This window comes from Bos indicus x Bos taurus, chromosome 18 (assembly GCF_003369695.1).
Source record: "Bos indicus x Bos taurus breed Angus x Brahman F1 hybrid chromosome 18, Bos_hybrid_MaternalHap_v2.0, whole genome shotgun sequence".
In the NCBI taxonomy this organism is placed as follows: Eukaryota; Metazoa; Chordata; class Mammalia; order Artiodactyla; family Bovidae; genus Bos; species Bos indicus x Bos taurus.
Genome location: NC_040093.1, coordinates 22,936,568 through 22,961,672, shown reverse-complemented (window position 1 = coordinate 22,961,672; position 25,105 = coordinate 22,936,568). Strand labels below are relative to the sequence as shown.

At 42.3% G+C, this 25,105-nt stretch overlaps 1 protein-coding gene across 2 annotated transcripts in view; it reads left to right on the top strand.

The window, feature by feature from the left end:
• Window positions 1–15,168: 15,168 nt before the first annotated feature.
• Window positions 15,169–25,105, top strand: part of DPY19L3 (dpy-19 like C-mannosyltransferase 3) — a 74,788-nt gene continuing 64,851 nt past the window's right edge. Inside the window, exons 1-3 of one of the 2 annotated variants that reach the window (XM_027516022.1) lie at window positions 15,169–15,416; window positions 17,202–17,343; window positions 20,748–20,881. In XM_027516022.1, coding sequence (XP_027371823.1) covers window positions 17,241–17,343; window positions 20,748–20,881 — 237 coding nt within the window. In that variant the 5' untranslated portion in view covers window positions 15,169–15,416; window positions 17,202–17,240. The remainder of the gene's footprint in view (window positions 15,417–17,201; window positions 17,344–20,747; window positions 20,882–25,105) is intronic. The other variant, XM_027516023.1, reaches the window with a different exon arrangement.

The window sequence follows — 25,105 nt, the reverse complement described above, 5'->3', positions numbered from 1 at the left end:
TTTCACCTGCTTATTTTTTTGTGTAGCTGCCATAAAATTTTAAATTGCACATGGGGCTCACCTTGTTTTTCTGTGGTAATTTATTTAGAAGAGGGATTAGTAAACTGACAGCTCTTGCTTGGAATCTGGCCTGACACCCATATTTGTAAAAATAAAGTTTTATTGGAACACAGCCATACCCAGTCATTTGCATATTGTATACGGCTAATTTTGAGGTACAACAGCAGCACTAAATAGTTGTTAGAAAATACATGCACCATGAAACCCAACTTACGATCTGTTTAATAGTAAATCATTTGGCAGAGTTTGCTGACCTCTGACATAGAACTGTGGTATGATCTGTGCTTTAAAGCTCTGAAAAAGAAAAAAGGCTTCTTATAAAGAAAACATTATTATATAGCACTATTTTATAATGATATTATCTCTCCCTCTATAATATTTATAGTCTTCTACAGCCCTACCCATACTTTACAACTTCAACCTAAGTGTTTCATCATCCCTACTTAAAGCCAAACATCATTTGTTTAAAATAACATAATTAAATAATAATGCCATTTTAAAAAGTACCCTTTTCCTCCTGACAACCTTATGGTGCTGATGTACCTTCCCTACTTCACCCCTTCAGTGATGTCACTGTGGTGGGAGTTAACTGTGGCAGCTAATCCACTCAACCATGGTGACCAGTTGACTTGCATAATCCAGGATATAAAGAGCCTCAGATACACTTCTTTATAATGAATAGCTTCTCTGAGCCTAGAACCAGATTCAGGTCGGGTATGGTTGTGGTTGGCCTTGATGTAGAACTGTTGATTAAACTGGCAGACCTAAGAAAAAGTCACAGTGTTCACCTACATAGATTCTTCTGTATCAAGCAGCAAAGATGTAAAATAAACATTCTTGGCCCTGTAAATTCTTAGAGACGTTTCTGTTTTTAATTGGTGCCACACAATAGATAGTATGTTTTGATTTATATCATAGAATCCAAATGACTAAGATGCTTAAACCATTTCCAGAGTCCTAAATGTGCAGCAGAATCCAGTGTGTGTTGTGTTGGGGAACTGTAGACCTCATTTTTCTGGTGATATATTAATATACTGTATCCAGTTTTCTCAGTTGAACCATAAAATGCTATGACATTGATTTTTATCTCTTACTTTTCCAGTATGAGTAAGTCCTGTTTAAATTGTTTGCCTTAAAAAAAAGTTGATTATAGTAGATCATCCTTTGAATTAAAGCTTAATTTTAGGCATCTAATATAAATTCTTACCATTATAGAAAAAAACCATCAGATGTTGGTATTGTTTTGCTTCCTAACTCAACTACATTTACACCAGTTGTGTCACTTAATCCAGATAGTAAAGGAACCATTTGGGACAGTTGCAAACCTGAATGTAAGACATCACGGCAATTCAGAGGCACATGGGGCCGTTGTTTGAAAAGGACAAGACGGGTGGGTTTTTATTCTTTAACCATGCAGTCAGATCCAACTATTTCCATCTTTCTAATTTTTCAGCTTTGTCGTCGTTTAGTTGCTAAGTCGTGTCCAACTGTTGTGACTCCATGGACTGTAGCCCACCAAGCTCCTCTGTCCATGGGATTTCCCAGGCAAGAATACTGGAGTGGGTTACCATTTCTTCCTCCACAGGATCTTCCTGACCCAAGGATCAAACCCGGGTTTTCTGCATTGCAGGCAGACTCTTTACTGACTGAACCACAAGGTAAGCCCCAATTTCTCAGCTTTATCCTCTTAAAAATTGGAAGAATAATTATGCATGTCATTGCCACTGCTATCAGCAATAGTAACATGTTTTTAAAATTAGTTTTTAAAGATTTATTTATTTAGGTTGTGCTGGGTCTTCGTTGCTGCGTATGGGACTACTCTAGTTGCGGTACACAGGCTTCTCATTGTGGGGGCTTCTCTTGTTGTGGAGCACAGGCTATCGAGCCCTTGGGGTTCAGTAGGTGTGGAACACTGGCTTAGCTGCCTGGCAGCATGTGGAGTCTTCCCAGACCAGGTATCATACCCATACACCTCACACTGGCAGGCGGATTCTTAATCACCAGACCACCAGGGAAGCCCTGTTGACTTATCAATAAAGTATATCATCTTAAATAGGTACACAACAGAAAATTGTGACCTGAAGAGTCCCTCAACAAAATAAAACAAGTTACTCATTTTTCACATCTTTTATTAGCACCTAACGTTATGTAAAGGCTTATTGTCACTACAGTGCCTATCTCCAGATTTGGGGTTTTTTTTTTTTCTACTTGTCATTTTATTAATTTTAGTATCCATACTTCACCAATATGGTGGCTGCATTTTATGGAAATAGACACATCAATCTACATGTTTGTATCTGCAATCCTATTTAAATTCAGTATTTCCAACCACAAAAGGTGTTAGAAAATTCTATTTCAGGCTTCTAAGAAAAAGTACAGCAGGATACGGTTCAAATCTGAAGCTGTATTTATTTCTGGTCCTCTACAGCTAACATTCTACAAAAAATAGTTGTGCAGAGATAATTAAATAATTGTGGGAAACCAGTGGTTTCGAGGTTCTTTATTTTCTAAGCCCGTCTCCATAGGAAGCATGAGAAGGCAGACGGTATGGTCATGATGCTGAGATGAGTCCATGCAGGGTGTCACTTTGTAGGTTAACAAACCCTTCAGAATCTGCCCAGCTGGAGCCACCCCTGTGCTCTGTGCTCCAGTGCTGATAAAAAGGCCCCAGTTTACTGTGTGACTCTGTATTTACTTTAATTGGAGGATAATTAACTTTACAATATTGTGATGGTTTTTGCCATACATCAGTATGAATCAGCCATAGGCATACATGTGTCCCCTCCATCCTGAAGCCCCATGTGCGACATTTTTAAAAACCTGCTTTGTAATCACAGGGGGAAAAAAAAGTGTGAATCCTCCTAATGGGGAAAGAGTCATCGTGTCCCTGGACAGCCCACTAGGCTGTACTCAAAATGAGTATTGCTACCTTAACTGGCACAAAATATAGTTTGCTTTTACCTGTTTTAACCTCTTGTAAGTTCAGTTATTGCTTTTATTTTCTGAAATGTCAAATTGATGTTATAATACCTACCTCAGAGTTATGTGGACTAAAGGAGAAGATCATCTGTAAGATACCTACTCAAGTTCTGACAGTTCTGGATGGTCCTTGGGTCTAAGCTATGTAACCTTGAGTAAGGCTTTCAACCTTTTTTTGAGCCTTGGTTTCTTCATCAGTAAAACAGTGATACTTAAACCTTGTAGAGTTGTTGTGAAGATCAGGAACCATGGGTATAAAGGGTCTGGCCATCTGTGAGCTCAAACAGTGGCTCCTATCATTGTTTGAGTATTCAGTGTGTGTGTTGGGGACAGGGAGACATTAAATGCCCTTATAAATCATGGTATCAAAGCTTCTGTTACAGCCTTGGAAAGGAATCTAAGAACCATACTGGTTTGTGTTTTGAGGAAGGATACATCATGAGAAATGTCGGACTGGATCAGTTACAAGCTGGAATCAAGATAGGCAGGAGAAACATCAACAACCCCAGATACGCGGATGATACCACTCTAGTGGCAGAAAGCAAAGAGGAACTAGAGAGCCTATTGATGAGGGTGAAGGAGGAGAGTGAAAGAGTTGGCTTAAAACTAAGATCATGGCATCCAACCCCGTGGCAAATAGAAGGGGAAAAGGTGTAAGTAGTGACAGATTTCCTCTTGGGCTCTAAAATCACTGTGGAGGGTGACTACAGCCATGAAATCAGAAAACGATTGCTTCTCGGCAGAAAACTATGACAAACATAGTGTGTTGAAAAGCAGAGACATTGCTCTGAAAACAAATGTCCGTATAGTCAAGGCTATGGTCTTCCCAGCGGTCACACAGTTGTGAGAGCTGGACCGTAAAGAAGGCAGAGCACGGAAGAATTGATGCCTTCGAACTGTGGTGCTGGAGAAGAATCCTGATAGTCCCCTGGACAGCAAGGAGATCAAACCAGTCGATCTTAAGGGAAATCAACCCTGAATACTCTTTGGAAGGACTGATGCTAAAGCTGAAGTTCCAGTATTTTGGTCACCTAATGAGAACAGCTGACTCGTTGGAAAAGTCCCTGATGCTGGGAGAGATTGAGGGCAGAAGGAAAAGAGGTATCAGAGGATGGCATCACTGATGCAGTGGACATGAACTTGGACAAATTTCAGAAGATGGTGAGGGACAGAGAGGCCTGGAGTGCTGCAATCCATGGGGTCGCAAAGAGTCGGACATGACAGAGTGACTGAACAATAACTCAAAATAATCCTCTCTCTTAAAATAGACTCAAAAAAGACAAACTTGGTCCTTGGACTGTATTGCATACAACTCATGTCACATCTCAAAAGACAATGGTCTGGGATAAAGTATCAGAACATTACCCTGATACCATTATATCAGTCCCTCTCTCACATCCATAAACCACCATTAAGGACTATGTAAGAATGCCTCTTTTGTTAAATAATCTGGTAACCTGGCAGAATGGCCCAAGGAAACAGAATGGTACTTTAAATTGTATGCATTCAGTATAACCAACTGCTGACTATACAGGAGTGCAGTGGACCATTAGCGAAGGGTGGAAGTTCTTGAAAACAGGAGAAATGTCCTTAGACCATGCAGGGCTCTGACACGAAAGTCAGTCTTCTAACCATCACACAGGACAGTTTGACCTGCAGGACTCTGGTTGCAGAGCAATCCTAATTCTGAAGTACACCTGCAGGCCAGCCCCAAAGCCAGCCTCGTTCTGTGGGGTACTGTCCTGTGGGCCTGGGGCATAGCTCTCATAGTTCCACCAAGAAGAATTAGGATCAGGTGGGAGAAAGGGCTTCCCTGTGGCTCAGGCAGTAAAGAATCCACCAGGAATGCAGGAGACCTACCTGCGTTCAATCCCTGGATTGGGAAGATCCCCTGGAGAAGGAAATGCCTACCCACTCCAGTATTCTTGCCTGGAGAATTCCCTGGACAGAGGAGCCTGGCAGGCTACACAGTCTATGGGATCACAGAGTTAGACATGACTCAGTGACTAATACTTTCTTTTTTTTTTTTTGTCCAAAGGAAAAAGGCAGAAGGGGCAAAGATAAAACCCAAAGCAGCACCTGTATTTAACCATTATCTGTTGATGTAACCTAACATTATTTCCCGTCTTCCTCCCTGCCCCCTGCCACACACTCAGGCATAGTGAAAATTCACTAAAGAAAAAAGTTTACTGCTAGGATTTAGTCAGGGTTCCAACCCCCAAGACTTAATCTATATCAGCATTTCAACCTTTTTCTCATTATCACCTCCTTAAGGAAACTTTTGCCAACAAAGGTCCATCTAGGCAAGGCTGTGGTTTTTCCTGTGGTCATGTATGGATGTGAGAGTTGGACTGTGAAGAAAGCTGAGCACCGAAGAATTGATGCTTTTGAACTGTGGTGTTGGAGAAGACTCTTGAGAGTCCCTTGGACTGCAAGGAGATCCAACCAGTCCATTCTGAAGGAGATCAGCCCTGGGATTTCTTTGGAAGGAATGATGCTGAAGCTGAAACTCCAGTACTTTGGCCACCTCATGCGAAGAGTTGACTCATTGGAAAAGACTCTGATGCTGGGAGGGATTGGGGGCAGGAGGAGAAGGGGACAACAGAGGATGAGATGGCTGGATGGCATCACTGACTCAGTGGACGTGAGTCTGAGTGAACTCTGGGAGTTGGTGATGGACAGGGAGGCCTGGCGTGCTGCGATTCATGGGGTCGCGAAGAGTCAGACATGACTGAGCGACTGAACTGAACCGAACTGAAGGAAACTTTTCTAGACTTTTTTTTCCTGATCACCCCTCCTCCATGAAATTTGAATACCTTAGATATACTGTATATCTGCATTTGATACTGGGTTGGCAAAAAAATTCATTTGGATTTTTCTGTAACATATTATGCAAAAATTCAAATGACCTTTTTGACCAACCCAATACATAACACTAATTCTTTTTTCAACTCCTAAGAACCAATTTTCTCCCTATTGGGAGTGGAGGGAATAGTGTCACCATGGAGAAGTCATGCTCATACAAATGAGCTGGTTGGTGACAGTGGTCAGAAGAAACAGGCTTTGTTTCCCAGTATCTTGACTGAAAACATTTTAAGCCATCAAGAGACGGTGATTTAAAACCTCTGAGTTAGCTGTGTTCTTTCCTCCATCACGTGGGGAACACAACAGACAAAGCCTGCCCACTCCAGTCTCCACACAGCTATGGAGGTCATTTAAATCCTAGCAGCTTTCAGGTCTGATGAGATGCAGTCAGTCCTCTGAATTCTTAAGCAAGTTTATCAACATCCATGGGTGGACTCAGGAAGGTTTGGGGACCAGGATTGGATAAGTGTTAGTGAAAATTCAACCCAGTGCTAGATTAGCCATAATTTAAGAAATGATAGAAGGAAATGCAACCCACTCCAGTATTCTTGCTTGGGAAATCCCATGGACAGAGGAGCCTGGCAGACCACAGTCCGTGGGGTCAAAAGAGAATCACGCAGGACTTAGCAACTCAACAGCAACAGCAACCACACCACCACCTTTGTTTTCTCTGGAATCCGACTCCGTTATTACAGCCACTGTATTGTAACTAACCCTGCTTACCTGCTTTCTACTCTACTGCTGCTCTCATCAGTGGTATTTCTAATGCTGATTCTCTTAAGTGGCATGTTTAAACAAGTATGTGGTCAAAGTTCCCTGGTATAATGCCTATGGGCAAATATTTGGCCAGATCTTTTTTCTGGGCTCCAGGTGACTAAGGCGTGTATCCCTAAAGCAAGATCCCTTCCAACAACCAATCATCAATTCCATTGTGTGGGTTGGTTAAAAAATATTTTAGGGGGACTTGGTGGTCCAGTGGCTGACACTCCTTATTCCCAATGCAGGGGGCCTGGGTCTGATCCCTAGTCAGGGAATTAACTCCCACGTGCTGCAACTAAGAGTTTGCATGGGGCAAGTAAGCCACAGCACAGTCAATAAATAAATAATATATACTTGGACACATTCTGAACCCATCAGAAACCTGGAACTAATAAAATATATACAAAAAGGAAATGATAAAATATCTGAATTTGAGGGTTTTAGAAACACATACATTTATGGCTAAAAGTCCTACTTCTTCCTATTAAAAAAAAATACTGAAGCCAGAAATACCTGCTTCTAGGGTCTCCAGACACTGTTGTGTACACCCTGTTTTGCAGGGAATGATACTAGTGCAGTCTAGGAGAACAAACTGGAAAGCCTAGCCAAGGCCACTCATCTGTGGATTTGAAAAGCCAACATCTAGGAATCATCACATTTGGCCTAGAGCTTGAGTGATAAAGCACTAGCATTTTGTTTCCTCATTCGAAAATACACAAGTCCAATAGTTAATCTAACCACAGAATCAGAAAAGAAAGGTGTAGGTGGAAACTAACACAGAGTGGGGGTAAGAAGAGTAGCAGGTATTGAGGAAAATAAAAGAACACTCACAATGTGTAAATAGTAGAGTCCTTGGATAACCATGCACCTATGCTAATCTGCCTATAAGTTTCACTGTTTAAACCATCACAAGTCCAGTTGATCAAAGGAAGAGAGAAAAAGTTATGAATGATATTACCTAATGCCTACTCTTAGCAAGGAACCAAATATTTTAAATGGGGGTGGAGGGTGAGAAGGAGAGGGAGTACTGAGGGAGGAGGACTTGGGGGTAACGTTGATTCCTGTGCGACTCCGGAATGATCTCTGAGCACTGAAGTCCTCCTTAGGACTCAGCATGGGGTGCTTAAGATGACGTATGCCAAATCAGGTTTGAAAGAATGCGGTAGACACAGCTGATCTCTGAGGTCTATGACATGGGTCATACACGAGCAGTATGTAAAACCACACATGGGATGCCAGAAGAACATACTAGCATTTCCATATACATATGTAGTGTGTGTCTGTGTGTGTATATATGTACACAGACATACACAGGCTCCCCTGGTGGCTCAGTGGTAAAGAATCCCCCTGCCAGTGAAGGAGACACAGGTTTGATCCCTGGTTTGGAATGATCCTCCAGAGAAGGAAGTGGCAACCCACTGCAGTATTAAATCCCATGGACAGAGGAGCCTGGTGGGCTACAGTCCATGGGGTCACAAGAGTCAGACATGACTTAGTGACTAAACAATATATACATACACACATATATTTATCTGTATTATAGCTATACATTTATATAAACAATATGTGTGTATACACACAGAGACAGGACAAAATTTGTTATTTAAGTTGTGAGATCAAAGTTTGGAGACCACTGCTCTTTTATTACTTTGTGTGTGGGGGGGGGTGTTTTATTTTTTTATTGAAGGATAATTGCTTTACAGAATTTTGTTTTCTGTCAAACCTCAACATGAATCAACCATAGGTATACACATATCCCCCCCTTTTGAACCTCCCTCCCATCTCCCACCCCATCCAACCCGTCTAGGTTGATACAGAGCCCCTGTTTTGAGTTTCCTGAGCCATACAGAAAATTCCCATTGGCAATGGGAAATGTAACATTCCATGTTACTCTCTCCATACATCTCACCCTCTGCTCCCCTCTCCCCATGTCCATAAGTCTGTTCTCTATGTCTGTTTCTCCACTGCTGCCCTGTAAATAAATTATTCAGTACCATTATTCTAGATTCTGTATATATGCATTAGAATATGATATTTATCTTTCTGACTCACTTCACTCTGTGTAATAGGTTCTAGGTTCATCCACCTCATCAGAACTGACTCAAATGTGTTCCTTTTTACGGCTGAGTAATATTCCGTTGTATATATGTACCACAACTTCTTTATCCATTCATCTGTCAATGGACATCTAGGTTGCTTCTATGTTCTAGCTATTCTAAATAGTGCTGCAATGAACAATGGGATACATGTGTCTTTTTCAATTTTGGTTTCCACAGAGTATATGCCTAGGAGAGAGGTTGCTGGGTCATATTGTGGTTTTATTCATAGCTTTTTAAGGAATCTCCATACTGTCTTCCACAGTGGCTCTATCAATTTACATTCACACCAACAGTGAAAGAGCGTTCCCTTTTCTCCACACCCTCTCCAGCATTTCTTGTCTGCAGACTTTTTGATGATGGCCATTCTGATTGGAGTGAGGTGGTATCTCATTGTAGTTTTAACTTGCATTTCTCTAATAATGAGTGATGTTGAGCATCTTTTCATGTGTCTGTTAGCCATCTGTATGTCTTCTTTGGAGAAATGTCTAAGTCTTTTTCCCACTTTTTTATTGGGTTGTTTGTTTTTCTGGCATTGAGTTGTATGAGCTGCTTGTATATTTTGGAAATTAATCCTATGTCAGCATAGACAGCATATTAAAAAGCAGAGACATTACTTTACCAACAAAGGTCTGTCTAGTCAAAACTATGGTTTTTCCAGTAGTCATGTATGGATGTGAGAGTTGGCCTATAAAGAAAGCTGAGCACCGAAGAGTTGATGCTTTTGAACTGTGGTGTTGGAGAAGACTCTGGAGAGTCCTCTGGACTGCAAGGAGATCCAACCAGTCCATCCTAAAGGAAATTAGTCCTGAATATTCATTGGAAAGACTGAAGCTGAAGCTCCAGTACTTTGGCTACCTGATGCATAGAACTGGCTCATTGGAAAAGACCCTGATGCTGGGAAAGATTGAAGGCAGGAGGAGCAGGGGGTGACACAGGATGAGATGGTTGGATGGCATCACCGATGTGATGGACTTGCGTTTTGAGTAGGCTCTGGGAGTTGGTGATGGACAGGGAAGCCTGGTGTGCTGCAGTCCATGGTGTCGCCAAGAGTCAGACACGACTGAGTGACTGAACTGTTTGACTGAACCTGCCAATAGAGCTACCATATGATGCAGCAATCCCACTCCTGGGCATATATCTGGAGGAAAACATGATTCAAAAGGATACATGCACGCCAGTGTTCACTGCAGCACTATTTACAACAGCCAAGACACGGAGGCAACCCAAATGTCCACTGACAGATGAATGAATAAAGATGTGGTACGTACGTGCAATGGAATATTACTCAGCCAGTAAAAAGAATGAAACAATGACATTTTTCACAACATGGATGGACCTGGAGATTATCATATTAAGTGAAGTAAATCAGACAGAGACACACAAATATCATATCACTTATATACAGTATGGTTTTTTTAATGTTACAAACGATCTTATTTACAAAACAGAAACAGACTCACAGACTTAGAAAATGAATTTATGGTTACCAGGGGTGAAATGTGGAGGGGAGGATAGATAAGTAGTTTGGGATTGACATGTACACACTACTATATTTAAAACAGATAATCAGTGAGTTCAATTCAGTCGCTCAGTCATGTCTGACTCTTTGCAACCCTATGGACTGCAGCACTCCAGGCTTCCCTGTCCATCACCAATTCCCCGAGCTTGCTCAAACTCAGGTCCATTGAGTCGGTGATGCCATCCAACCATCTTATCCTCTGTCATCCCCTCCTCCTCCTGCCTTCAGTCTTCCCCAGCATCAAGGTCTTTTCCAGTGAGTCAGTTCTTTGCATCATGTGGCCAAAGGATTGGAGTTTCAGCTTTAGCATCAGTCCTTCAGTGAATATTCAGGACTGACTTCCTTTAGGATTGACTGGTTTGATCTCCTTGCAAGGACCTATTGTAAAATAATAATAATACACTATGCAGAACTGTTGCACACTAGCTCTTTTTTAGAATCATTTAAACAGGTGTTTACAAACAGGCCATATACATACAAGAATTAGTATGTGATACAGATAATTCAAATCAGTAAGAATGAAGGTGAAACAAGTGATTCTCCGATTTAAAAAACTATCAGATCTCTATCACTCCTATTAAAAGGATGCAATAATTTAAAAACTAGTAAAAAGTATTTTAAAAATTTTACAGTCTTGGGATGGTGAAAGTTTTCCTAAGCATAGCAAAAAACCCAGAAGCTATAAAGGGAAGAGGATAGGTTTGACGACATAAAATGGAAAATCAGTGCACAGTTAACACACAGTATGAAGCACACAACACTGGGAGGAGATCTGCATGTTAATGACAAAAATTAATATCCACAATCTACAAATAATCCTGGGACATAAAGAGTAAATCGACGACTGGTTGAAGAACATGAAAAGATAAATCACAGAAAAAAGCAATACAAAGTCAATAATCTCCCGATATAACTATCTCCACCTCAGCAATACATCTAAAGTGATATATCATTTGTCACCTAAGATTGGCAAAGATGAAAAACAGCCATTGTTGCCAAGGACATGGGAGAAATAAGCACCATAACGCACACTGGTGCAAGTGTAAAGTCACAGAGGTTTTAACCTTTTTGGAATGTAGTTTGCCAATGTTTATCCTAATTGAAAATATGAGTTCTACCAATTATAATTCTAGAAATATATCCTAAAAAATTATATAAGGATATTCTCTATAGCATTACTTGTAATAGGATAGAGCTAGAAATCATGTAAATGTCAAATTACAGGGAAATATTAAATGATGATAAATATATCATATCCATATGATATAATGGATAATATATCCATATGGAGGATGACTACTGTATTGATTAGCCATCATGGTGTAACAAAACTACCCCCAAATCCCTTCAGCTATATCAAAAATAAACATTTACTATTCTCACCATCAGATATTTGGGAGTGGCACGGAGGGCCTGGACCTGGCAGGTCTTGCTCTGAGGTGGCTCACTCACACAGCAGGCTGGTTGTTGGTCAGAGGCCAGGTGCTGCCCATGGGGCCTTCACTACAGGCTGTGTGAATGTCCTCTCAACACAGGGGCTGGTGGCCCTATAGTTGAACAGTCCCGGAGAGACTAAGCTAACACTGGGATGTCTTTTATGACCTGGACTCAGAAATCCCACAGTGTCACTTCCACCATATCCTACGCATCACATAGAACAGCTGTATTCAGTGAGAGGGGAGTATATAAATACCAAGCAGCAAGGATCATTTAAGCTGAAATTTAAAGGCTGAATAGTAGATAAGTCAGGCAAGGAGACCACTTATAAATACTTGGAAATTTATGAACAGGAAGTAGAGATGAGGCTGGAGAGGTAAATGGAGCCTGATTCATGGCAGTACTTAGAAACTTGTTAAGGAGCTTGATTTTTATAGAAAGCCAGTAAGCCACCAAAAGATTTATGTCTTAGTAAGATCAGTTTGGTTATTATATGGAGGGTTGGAGGGTGGATTGAGTGGACAAAGCCAGGGACCAGGAACCAGAGGCAAGGCGATCTGTCAGCAGGTTACTGAAATGATCCAGACAGAAAGATAGTACCTTGGATTACAGTACTGGCTCAAGCGAGGGAGAAAAGTTGGGCAAGGTCTGAGATATTTAGGAATAAACCCGATGGGACTCAGTATTTGACTAGGTATTTGTGCTACACAACAGGGAGAAATAAAGTTTGTTTTCTAGGTTACTGGCAATTAGGTACATGGGGGTATGTGGGAGGAAAAGTAGTTTGGGGGATTAGAGAAAGTTTAATTTTAAACAAGGTGAGTTTGAGGTGCTTTGTACACATGGAAATTTCCAACAGGCACTGAACATATGGGACCTGAAGGTGAGGAGCTATGCCTTGACATAAAAACTTATGAGTCACCACAATATCACTGGAAACTGGAGACATGAGCCAGAGAGGAAAAGGAGCTTACAAAAGACTGAAAAGGAATGCCAGAAATCAAACCTGAGTATTCACTGGAAGGACTGATGCTGAAGCTGAAGCTCCAATACTTTGGCCACCTGATTCAAAGATCCAACTCATTGGAAAAGTCCCTGATGGTGGAAAAGATTGAGGACAGGAGGAGGGGGTAACAGGGGATGAGACGGTTGGACGGTACCACCGACGCTACGGACATGAGTTTGAGTGAACTCCAGGAGACCCTGAAGGACAGGGAACCCTGGGTTGCTGCAGTCCATGGGGTTGCAAAGAGTCGGACATGACTTAACAGACTGAACAAGACAAAGAAGGAATACCAGGAGAGTCTATTGCCGCAGAAAACAGGAGTGGTCCAGAGTGTTCACACTACTAAGCCAAACAACTTAAAAACTGAACAGACGTCGTGCATGGGAAGAAAGCCGGTGGAGTAGAGCGCTCTCTCCATTGGTCCAGGCAAGATGCTTTTATGGGAAAGATGTGAACAGCATTAATGACTTCTGGTGCAGTGCTTCTCAGTGTGACGTACATGCAAGTTGAGGATTATACTAAAATGCAGGTTTCTGATTCAGCAGGTCTTGGGGAGAGCTGGAGATCCAGCATTTCTAAGGTCCTAGGTAATGCCAACACCGCTGGTCCACAGATCACATTTTGAATAGCAAGGTCCTGATATGGGTCTCAAACTTTGCTGAACACAGACTCACATGGAGAACTTCTACAGATTCTCAGTCCCTGACCCCTACAGATTATGATTCAATAGGCGTGGAGAGACTCTGATAATTTCCAACAAGCTGCCCATGATGACGCAGGTTTCCAGACCATACTTTTTGAGTTGACCTGTTTCAGCACAACTTAACTGTTGCTGACCCCAACAAAGGAAAAGCCAGAGTCCACTGTTGTTTCAAAACATAATGCAAACAAGAAGTGCTCACCTCTGCGGTCACAGTCCATGACCAGAGCTCAGCGGGGGCTAAGGTCTACCACTCATTACCCATCACCCCCACAGCCACAACTGCTGTATCAGAATGAAGAATTCATTCTTAATTAACTTATTTATTACCAAGACTTACTCTCTGCAGTGGGTGTCTGTTTCTCTCAAAGCTGTATCTTGTTTAGTAAAACCATTTCATATTAAAACAACAAGCAGCTGCTAACAAACAGTATTTCCTTTACTCAAAAGATACATGTTTCACAACAGACTCACGAAAATTTATTAATAAGAAAAAAATCCTATATAAGAAAGAAGGGGGGAATCCCTATTTAATGAGGAATCAACTCACATATGTATTTATTAAGCATACAAATGTATTTTACTACTGCATCTTAAGGTGAAATAGGCGGATTATAAATACACAGTCCCTGTTCGCAGGTCCACACCATGAAGTAAAGACACCAACAATCATGTTGAAACATGACAAACACCATCTGAAAAAAACAGCTGACATTTAGTTTTATTAAAACAACCCAGCAGTTACCTCAATCCATACTCACAGAATGTGTGTTATTAACAGCAACAGACACACAAAGGAGGAGAAAAATATTAAACAGAGGTAACTAGGAAAGGCACCTGGCTGAAGTAATTCCTGGAATTAAACAGATGGGCAGCCTTTTCACAGGTGGAGGACCTATAAGACCATTTAACAAAAATGAATTAACATGTGCTCTGAGAATCTGCTGACAAAGGCTTTACCTACTGTTCATCGCAGTGTGATTAAGAAAGATATTTACGTAGACAGAAGAGTAAAAGCCCCCCAAAAAGCTGACACCAGTTTGGAGACACTCGAGTAACACAGGAGAGTAAAAAGAGGAACATACTGTTTTCTAGAAGAGAAAATTGGGAAGAAGATACTGCTCGCTGCCCCCAAAAAAGGGCATCTATAGAGATACGAAATTATCTCTGTAGGTACTCTCACTGGCAGTCTGTGAAAGACTTCCAAGCACAGATCAGCGACAGCTGAGGCCTGGGGAGTTTGCCAAGACCGGGGAAGGGGTGCGCAGGCCCTGCCACCCAGGAAGCTGAGAGAAGTCCGAGTGGTCGGAGTGCTTCCGTCCGTCGGGCCCTTTACCCGCCCCTCCGGATCGACCAGCACAGGTGACAGGCGGGCGCCGGCGGAAAGAACAGTTTTCTGCTCCCCGCCCACCTTCCCCCTGGGGCACGAAGAGGTGCCACGGCTCCGCGGTCCGACCCGAGCCACCCTTCCTCGCAGCTCGGCCCTCTTCCCCCGAGCCCCACCGCTCGCTCTGGTCCCGGGGTGGTGGACGTCTGCGTGGAGGAAGCTGGCCTCCGGCCCTGCGGTCTGCAGCACGAGTCCAGTGCTCTTCCCGGGGTCCCGGGTGCCGTGGAGATAGCTGTATCGCACACGCTAGGACGTTCTGGAGACCGGAAGTGGGCTGCTTCCTTCCGGTCGGCGCCGCACGAGACGGGGCGGGGAGTCCCGAGAGGGGGCGGGGGCCCGCGCTGACGGACGGCTCCCGGGACCTATGGGCGCGGCCGCAGCGGCCCGGCCTCCCCGGCGCGCCCCCTCCCCGGGGCGGCAGACGCCCCCCAGCCCCCCATTTCCAGGGTGCTGCACAAGGCTCCGCGGCTGCGGGGTACAGGCGGTACCCACGGCGCGTTGCAGGCCGTGGTGAGGCCGCCCACCCGCGACCCTCTGCGCCCCCGGCCGGCCCGCCGCCTTCCTTCCCGGTCCCGAGCCACGCTCGAGGACGGCTGAGGCTCCAGGTTTGTGGTTGCGTGTCGGGCCGCGGGCGGCGCGAAGGGACGCTTGGGCGCCAGGCTTCGGCGGTCTGGGACTGTCCGGCGGGCGGGCGGGTGGCTGGCGCTGCGCCTTTGCCTGGTGGTGTTCGGCCGGATCAGCCGCAAAGACCGAAAGCCCACTGGCCGCCCCGCTCAGTCGCGCAGTCTGGGGGCGCGGCCCCGCCCCTCGTGGTGTCTTGGGGCACCCGATTTGGGACGGGTCGCCCCCTGTCCACCCGACATGCGGGGCCGGGGGCAGCAACTCTGGAGAGAGCAAGTTTGCCGAGGGCGGGGCGCCTTCTTGGGCGACTTCTTGCTTTGGCCACGCGGGCGGAGGGAGGGCCTGGGTGGTCTCCGGCCTCGGCGGCCACGCCACTTCCTGGGTGAGTCCGGGCGAGTTACTGAACTTCTCCGGCCCCTCGGCTGCCGGCGGGGACCGCTGGTACTGTAGGGTTGGGCTGCGGAGGTGAGCTGAACAACGTGCCCTGCAGCGCCCCGGATGTCCAGTACGCGCTGGTCCTTCTAAGCAATGGAGGAAAAAAGCACCGCTGTCGTTTCCCTTTTCAAACATTAAGATAGCGTAGCTCGTAATTTAGTGGGGAAACTTTTGTTCCATGGATTCATGCAATTATCACACATAGTTGACACTTAAATATTTGTTGCCGTCTGTCCTAACATGTTACAGTGTATCCGTTGTGGGATTTTTTTTACAACTCCGCTCGGAGCCTCTTTCTGAGCATGACTGTAGGATGAGGTAACTTGGGGATAAGCTCATCTATGGAGGTACGACTTTGCCGACACTCCTTTTCTGTCTCGTTGCTCCAGATTCTCCATTTTCCGTGTTTGCACCGAAGTCTGTTTTGCCTCTCAGGTTTTTTTGCTTGTTTGAAAGAATGAATGAATTGCATAATGTTGGATGATGTGTTCTTTTCAATAGAGCAACTTGTTTACTTTTAGGAATTAATAAACTGCCCCAACTATCATGTCCGGCGGCCGGTCATAGTTGATAAATAATTAGTTAAGGCTGTTCATTCGTCGGAGGAGAGACGCAAGATGTTCTGGGGGACGGTAGCCAGCTTACTCACTGCCAGCACTCCCCCGCCTCCCACTTGCTGCTTCCAAACCAGGCTCCTGCTCCCTGCTGGCACTCCCACTGTTGCTCCCTGGCGGAGCAGCTGCCCTGATTGGCACACCCCCGCTGCCATCACCGCCCAGTCATATTCCTAAAGCTTCCAGAGTGTATTGTTTGAAGGAACACAGGTATCAGAATCCAGATATCTGAGACAAAACAGTATTTCAGTTCTTCAAAATCAGGCTATCAACAATGAACAGTTTATACTTAATACCATTTCCATGGTATGGCACTATAGAAAATGATAGGAAGCTACCTAATTATGTGACAAATTGCATGATGACTGCTATAACTCAGAAAGGGGAAGGATCAGTAGGGGTTGGTGCATCCCAGGAAAAGAAGACTTCCTAGAAGAAGGGCAGGGGTGTGTCTGTGATGCTCACCTGTGTTCCTAACTCTTGGCAGTGCCTGCCATAGAACCGGCGCTTTATAAATGTGGTTGTGTTAAAGAAATATTTGTGTTGTGTCTTGAGAGTAGCTTTGAATGCTAGTTAAGGTTTGGATGGGAAAATGGGAGGGCATGGTAAGCATGGGAAAATGGCTCAGGTAAAGTCTCTAAACACAGATGAGCGCTAGGGTGTATTTGCTAGAGAGGGTACTCACACATGGCTGGTGGTTTACTTCTGTGTTGTTTGTAGGAGTGGTTGGAAGAACAATGCATGTGAGTCTTTGACACCATGATATCCATCAGGCAAAGAAAAGGAATACAAACCACAGAAGTTTCTGAGGATTACACGGCACAAGAAGAAAATGTGAAGTTGGAAGATAAATTGCCATCTAGTATGTGATTTAAATTAAAGCAGCATTTTGGATTGTTTTTTTTTTTTTGTCTGCATATTGAAATAATCACTCTCCAACAGGAACAAAATTTGGAGAGACCTAATCGTTGAAGAAACTTGTTCTACTACCTGAGGGTTCTACAGATGATTTGATTGCAATCTGATAATATTCATTTTACAGTTATGCTTAGAATCCTTTGATTCACAGGTGTCTGTTCAGTATGATTATGCCAACCTGATCTTTTGACTTTCAGGGTAATACTTTTTCCCACTGTTCAGATTTTAGTCTCGTTCTTATTTTTCTGGTGTGTGTATGCTGCTCACAGTAGACAGGCTTACCTTGGATGAGTTTCTCAATTCATTAAAGTATTGAAAGATGAATCAAAACATTTTTTAATTTTTTATTTTCAGTCAAATTCCTGAATATTTTTTCTTTGCCTTTTTGGGGGTGGGGAGGGAAGTGGTCAGAATTTGGTAAATTGTTTATACAGTGTTGAAGACTTTTGCTAAACCATGCATCAAATGACATTAATTGCCAACCTTTTGCTTTCTGAGTTGCTAAGACTAAGCATGTCAGGATTTTTAAAAGTAGGCATGAAAAAGTCCATGTCCATCAGCCATTTTGGATATGACTGAGTTTATGTCGACTGCAGCTAGAGCTGCTAAGTCGCTTTAGTCGTGTCCGACTCTGTGCGACCCCATAGACGGCAGCCCACCAGGCTTCCCCGTCCCTGGGATTCTCCAGGTAAGAACACTGGAGTGGGCTGCCATTTCCTTCTCCAGTGCATGAAAGTGAAAAGTGAAAGTGAAGTTGCTCAGTCATGTCCGACTCTAGCGACCCCATGGACTGCAGCCCACCAGGCTCCTCCGTCCACAGGATTTTCCAGGCAAGAGTACTGGAGTGGGGTGCCATTGCCTTCTCCGCAGGTAGAGCTAGTAAAGTAATTTGGGGGTAGCAGTTTTATAAAGTTGAGCAGTCATGCCACCCGGCTGTTAGCAAATTGAGATAATGCAGAGTACTCTGTGAAAATCTTATACAAATACAAGTTCAAGTTTGTCCTTTTAAATTTTTGCCAAAAGTTTTACTTTCATTTCAGGTTGGAAGGATTCGTTAACAAAAGAAAACACTTGTCACACACAGTAAACAATTTCAGCATTTGATAGAGGATTGACTTAATTTCAATATACAGTCATTAAAAGAAGATAAACGGAAACAATAGAGAAAAGTAACAGCACATACATCACCAAATTGGGCTGACCAACATCCAGACTTAAACAGTGCTGGGCAGTCCCTCCTTAACAGCAAATCTGGACTCTCAGTTGGGGAAGGATCCTGGGTGGTGTGTTCACCCAACAGGCAAGATTTGAGATTGCAGTTAGGAGGACTCCCACTCATAATCCTGGGGCTTCCCTCATAGCTCAGTTGGCAGAGAAGCCACCTGCAATGCAGGAGACCCTGGTTCGATTCCTGAGTTGGGAAGATCCCCTGGAGAAGGGATAGGCTCCCCACTCTAGTATTCTTGGGCTTCTCTGGTGGCTTAGCTGGTAAAAAATCCGCCTGCAATGCCAGAGACCTGGGTTGGATCCCTGGGTTGGGAAGATCCCCTGAAGAAGGGAAAGGCTACCCACTCCAGTATTCTGGCCTGGAGAATTCCATGGATTATACAGTCCATGGGGTCGCAAAGAGTCGGACACAACTGAGCGACTTTCACTTCCACTTTTCACTTTCGTTTATAATCCCAGGCCACAAACTGATATCATCATTAGTTTGCACACAAAAATGCAGCTCTGGTTTTTCTTTAACTTTTATAATGCTGTTTGTTTTACCTTGTGAGTCACAAGACTTCTTAGACCCTGCGGGACTGGCCAGACCTCCGGGGCCCCAAAAATTTCAGGACGCACTCCCTTTCTTGTCTAAAGTGCCACCTGACTTGCTGTACTTGCAGGCAGGCACAGAATCAGGCACTGAACACCAAGCAGTGTTCAGGAAGGTCAGAAGCAGGTCAGAGACCTGCTGTCCTGCTTCTGAAGCCTGAACAAGATTTCCTCAATTTTAGTTTTGCTAACATTAAATTAAAACATAGCTTTGAGAATTGTTAATTCTACCAAAGCATTATTTGTCAGAAAAAAACAAAAGCAAAAAGAAAGGAACAGATATTCCCAGAAACCCACTAATCCTGAGATGACCACTTATGGCCCTTTGATTATCTCACAATCTGCATGTTGTTCTCTGTACATATATACCTACAAACATTCAGATGTGGTTTTGCACAATTGAGATCCTACATGCTGTTGTGTAACTTGCTATCTTTTTCTTATTATGATATATATGAACATACATCAGTCAGTGTATTTTAAAAATTTTGTCCGTGTTTAGTCACTGTGTAACTATAGCATAATTTCTTTAATTTCTTATTTAATACTTAGATGATTTTTAACCTTTTACCTCTACAAACTGAATTGTGATAAATATCCTCGTGGCCAAATGTTTTGTTTAAAACTATTTATTTAGGGCATATGCCTAGATTTAGAATTATTGTTCAAATAGGATGCTCGTGTCAGTGGCTTTTACTTCCTGTTGCCATGTTGCAGTGCAGAAAGGTATCAATTTATTCTAACACCAGCATTGTTTTTAAAATGTCTTTTTTGGTGTGTGTGTACACACCAAAACAGAATACTAAGCATTTTTAAGCTATCAAATTAGCTAGTATTGTAAAGTTATAGCTCTTTGTTTTGATTTCCATTTCTTTAATACTAACCTTTTTTTTTCTATTAATGTTATTGGCCATTTTTTCTTTTGTGCATTGCCTATTCTCATCGTTAATCAATTTCCTACTGGAATATTCATTGCTGTATTATCTTGAAAGTATACTATATTAAGAATACTTAACCTTTCTTATATGTACTATGTTTCCTAGTTTATACGTCCTTTAACTTTAGTGTGATGGATTTTTTCCTATGGATTTTAAAATTTTAATCAAATTTTGGGGTAGCTTTTAATGAATAAACCACACATTTTAAGTAGATCATATAAAAGACTGTTTATATTTTAACTATAACACATTTATTCTTCCATTTAAGAAACTTATTAGCTAAAGTAGGTCAAACATGGGTCCTAGGTTTTAAGGTGAATGAGACAGTGTGCTTGTCTTCACGAAGTTCACATTCTAGTTGGCAAAATGGAGAAATGAACAGTTAGATACAGTGGTGGGAAAAGCTATAATAAAAGTATAGAAAGATCTGTGGAATCACAGAAAGGAGCCCCTAACTGTCTGCGGGGGACAAGGAGAACTTCTCCAACGACAGGCAGCTGGAACTTAGCATGCTTGACAGTCTGAAATAGAACTATTAACTGCTAAATCCTTTACTGATTTGGTTTTTCATCTGTTTTATTTTTTCTAAAAGGTTGTACCAATAGACGATTATGGAAGATTCTGTCATTTACAGTTGGCGGAACTGTTGCCCTGTGCATTGGGCTTCTTACGTCTGTCTACCTGGCCACTTTACATGAGAATGACTTGTGGTTTTCTAATATTAAGGTATGAACATTGTATGATTTACCTATCAAGGTCTCCAGTAGTTAGTTAGCCATTTAGATGTATGACCAAGACAGTTTCATTTTGCCATAAAGAATTCAGGCTCTTATGCTTGGATGCAGAGTAAAATGACTTTTGTTAATTTAAAATAACATCAGAAGTTTTATAGTCAAATGAGTTTTTCCATTTTCATTAATTTATTCCAATTATGTATCAGTTACTCTAAACCAGTATTTTTCAAACTGTATATTGTGAAAGTGGTGTAGTAGGTCATGAGTAACATTTTTCTTAATGAAATCAGATATAAGAGAATATGGTCACATAGTAAGACTGATAATTATTTGTGAAACTTTTAACTATATGTATGTATATACAAAATGGGTCACAGTATAATTTTTTTCTGTTGGGTATAGAAAAAAAGTGGGGGGTGAGGGGCAGGGGGAGAAAGAAAGAAAGCCAAAGCAACTGTTCTAAACCAAGGAGTTTTAATCTGGCTCCATAGATGACCTTGATGTGGTATACCTTTCTAAAAGTATATACAAAAGATAAATGTCATTAGATTTTCAGGAGGGTCTGTGATTCTTTAAACACCGGTTTTCTTATTGTCTTTCTCTCTCTCTCAACATTTCTATACATCCTTTAATTTGGCTTTGGTTCCGAGCAAGTATATCACTTAAAAGGAGACTTACATGTTGCCAGTGTTTTTCGTCCAAATATAGCTTGCTTTTCATCCAAAAATGTCATGATCTTTGACCTTATTTCCCACCATGACTTCTAATGACTAGTTGGTGATGAAGGTAAATTGACTTTCACAAGCAAAGTTTATCGTCTGTGAGAATATTCAGAAGCATCTATGCAGAATATAAAGACAGTGTCCAGTGTTTTCCAGAATATTTGGAGCTTCAGTTCCATTATTGGGATGAGTCTCCAAAGGAGACTACTTTGAATGACAAGTTTTATTTTTATGAATAATGTCTAATATGTTTATTTTTTTAAACCTGTCATATTAGTTTATAGGTATAGCAAGTATCTATGTATGTATCTTTTTACAAATGATCATGGTACCAAAGAATAATAATTCTTATCCTTCAATGACACTTGGTAGTTTTTCTTGTCAAGAAAAATTTTACTCACCTATGTCTTTTTAAAATGGAGTACCTGTAAATAGATTCCCTGGAGATAAGAAATTTAAAACTTATTTAACACAAGTATTTTGAATAAAGCAGGGAATTTCCCCTTTGTGGGCGTGAAGCCAAAATTAAATGCTAGGAACTGTATAGCAAGGTAACAGGTGAAAGAGATCACATAATTTTAAAATGTAAGTTTAGTTCTTTAATTTAAAGCTGATAAGTGGCCTTACTAATATACCCCCTCATCAAGAAACCTGAGGAAAAGGCCAGGTCATGTAGGGCTTTGTGGAGTGGGCAGGAATTGGAGAGAAATGGACAGAGACAAGAGTCAGAAGGATGTAATGATTGATCGTTTGTGTGGAGGACGATTGAGGAGGAAGAATCATCAGTGATGACCTTTCTTCTATTAGAAGGATAGATGGGTGGGTCTTCATTCACTGTGATCATGAACCCCATGAGAAGAGAAGGTCTGGAGGAGACAGTAACACCTGACTAATGACCTGGAGTTAAGCCACTCTTCACAGGTTGATGGCACAGTCCTCCCCAAAACAGCCTCTCACGTCAGACACCAATCACAACTTTGGGGGTCCCCCAGCTACTCTCACTTCTGACCAACTGGCCATACATTCACTCAGGTAACACAGAACTCAGGGAAGCTCTGTACTTATCATTACAATTTTATTATAGAACTAGGATACAAATCAGAGCCAGCCAAAGGGAGAGGCACATCCGGCTAGCCTGGGAGAACCCCAGACTCAAAGTCTCCATTGTCCCATCTCCCAGAGTCAGGACATGACTGTTATGTTCTTGTATGGCAATATATAGAGTATTGCCAGCCAGAAAAACTTGCCTGAGCTCTGGTGTTGAGAGTTTTTACTGAGGTTTCATTATGTATGCATTATTAATTAAATCATTGACCACAAGGTCGAACTCAATCTCCAGCCCCTCTCCACTCCCCAGATGTTGGTCTGATATCTGCTGGCTAAATGCCCCAAGCCTCTGATGATATGGCTGGACTTTCTGGCTTGACCAACTCCCATCCTGAATCATCTCCTTAGCGAAAACTGTCTAGGGGTCCACCCTGAGTCACGTGTTAACACAAGCTATCAGATGTGGGCCAAGGAGCCCACCGTGAGTAACAAAGATACTCTTGTCACAGGGAAGTTCCAGGGCTCATTGGCTGCCCGCGGGAACAGGGGACAAAGGGCAACCAGTTCTTTATTATACAGGAGTCAGTGAGGCAAGAAATGACGAGTCCGGGTTTGGATACATTGTGAGTCACTTTCAAAACAATCCAAGTAAAGACCTAGAGTAAAGGAAGCTGGATTTATGGACCTGAAGGCAGGAATTCCATCTGTGTTGGAAACAGACACTTTGATGTTACCAGCTTGTGGTTGTGTGGGCAAGATTGTTTGGGGAGTATGTAGAGTGAGAAAAGAGACCCTACGCTGGATTCTGGCTGTGCCTCACATGGCATCTGGGAGAAGCCGTGAAAGAGGCCCATCCTCTGACAGGTTTCTCCTTCTCACCGTCAACCACCACCCCCAGCCCCTCAAGCTTAAAACTGGGCCAGAGTCTTGATGCTTTTTTTTTTTTGGTCTCTATTCAACCTCTCTCTCTTTTTCTCCCCTGTGTCACAAGAGGAGTCCTGAGATGTTGTAATCATTTCTCAAACCAGATTGCAGGCATTGGTTTATTTTTCCTCTTTGACCCATCTAAACCCAGCAATCTCCAGAACTCTGCACGGAAGGCAGTGATCTAAGCTTGCCCTGTCCAGTACAGCAGCCGCCAGCCAGGGGTAGCGGCGGAACACTGGAAATGCGGCCAGTGCAGCACAGGGACTAAGCTTCAAATTTTACTTAAGTTGAACTTTAATTTTCAAGTATGTATACATTCTCTGTTAATAAACCAATGACAATTGTAGCCATTATTGATCAGTGATTTACTTAGCCAAAAGAGAAGCTCATTTTCAGAGTTTATACCTAGATTTACTCCATTTCATCACCTTCATCTTGGAGGATTATGGAAGTATTTGAGACGTGTAAATCTGTTTTCCTCTTTTTTATTTGTGAGTTATAACTTACCAAAATTACTAGGCTACTTTTTTATGAAAATACTTTGATCTCTTGAACACCTTGAATTAGTTGTAATTATTCAGAGAGTACAGATATTGCTAATAAAATAGACTAATCACACATTCAGTTTATGCATTCAAAGTAATTTTTTTAAGTGATCATAACAATGTTAGTATTTAATATGTGGGAAACTCTGGAACAGAGAAACTGGAGAGCTGAAAAGGAGAAAATGTTGGTTTAAATGGTCCTAGAACATGTGTATGTAGTATCCTTTCGTAGCATATTTTTTTAATTAGAAAGTCATTTTCAGAGTATAAGAGCTTTTTTCAAATAACCTTAATTGAATGTCTGCTATGTGCTTGACCTTGTTTTAGGTGCATTTTACACATATTTTATTTAATCTGGCTGTTTCCAAAGCCCAAGCATTTTAACTCTAACTTGTCCTTTAAATGCAACCATGGTTGTTTTTTTTTTTTTTCCTGCTCTATATTATAAAAAAAACAAACTAAGAGAATTTAAAGCCCATACTCTTACTTGCTGTGCTGCCCTCACAGTGACCCGCACATCATCAGTGCTGAGTAGACAGTGCTCTTGTGGAGCAGGGTTAACGTCTAAGGGTGAGGGAGTGGTGTAGCCTGGGGACCACGCTGCCGCAAAGAATCTGGTTGAAACCAGAGCCGAAGGGTGCAGCCTTCGGAGCTTGCCTTCAAGGTTGGTGCGTGGTTAGCAATGGCAAGTGGGGAGCTGTTAATTGTGTTTATAACAATTTGTGTTCAGTAGGTACTAAAGTAAATATCTGTATGGTCTTGTTTGTTTTTGTTTTTTGAACGTGTATTTTTTTAATTGCACAAACTATACTGTGATAGCAACAAAAACTTTTTCAATGAAAAACATTACTTGGTATTCATTACCTGTAACAGAAGACAGTTTTCACTTTCCCTTCCATTCTTCTTCATTCTGTATGTGTATATGTATTTTACTTATTTATGACTTCAATATAGGTAGTTTTTATAATGATCATA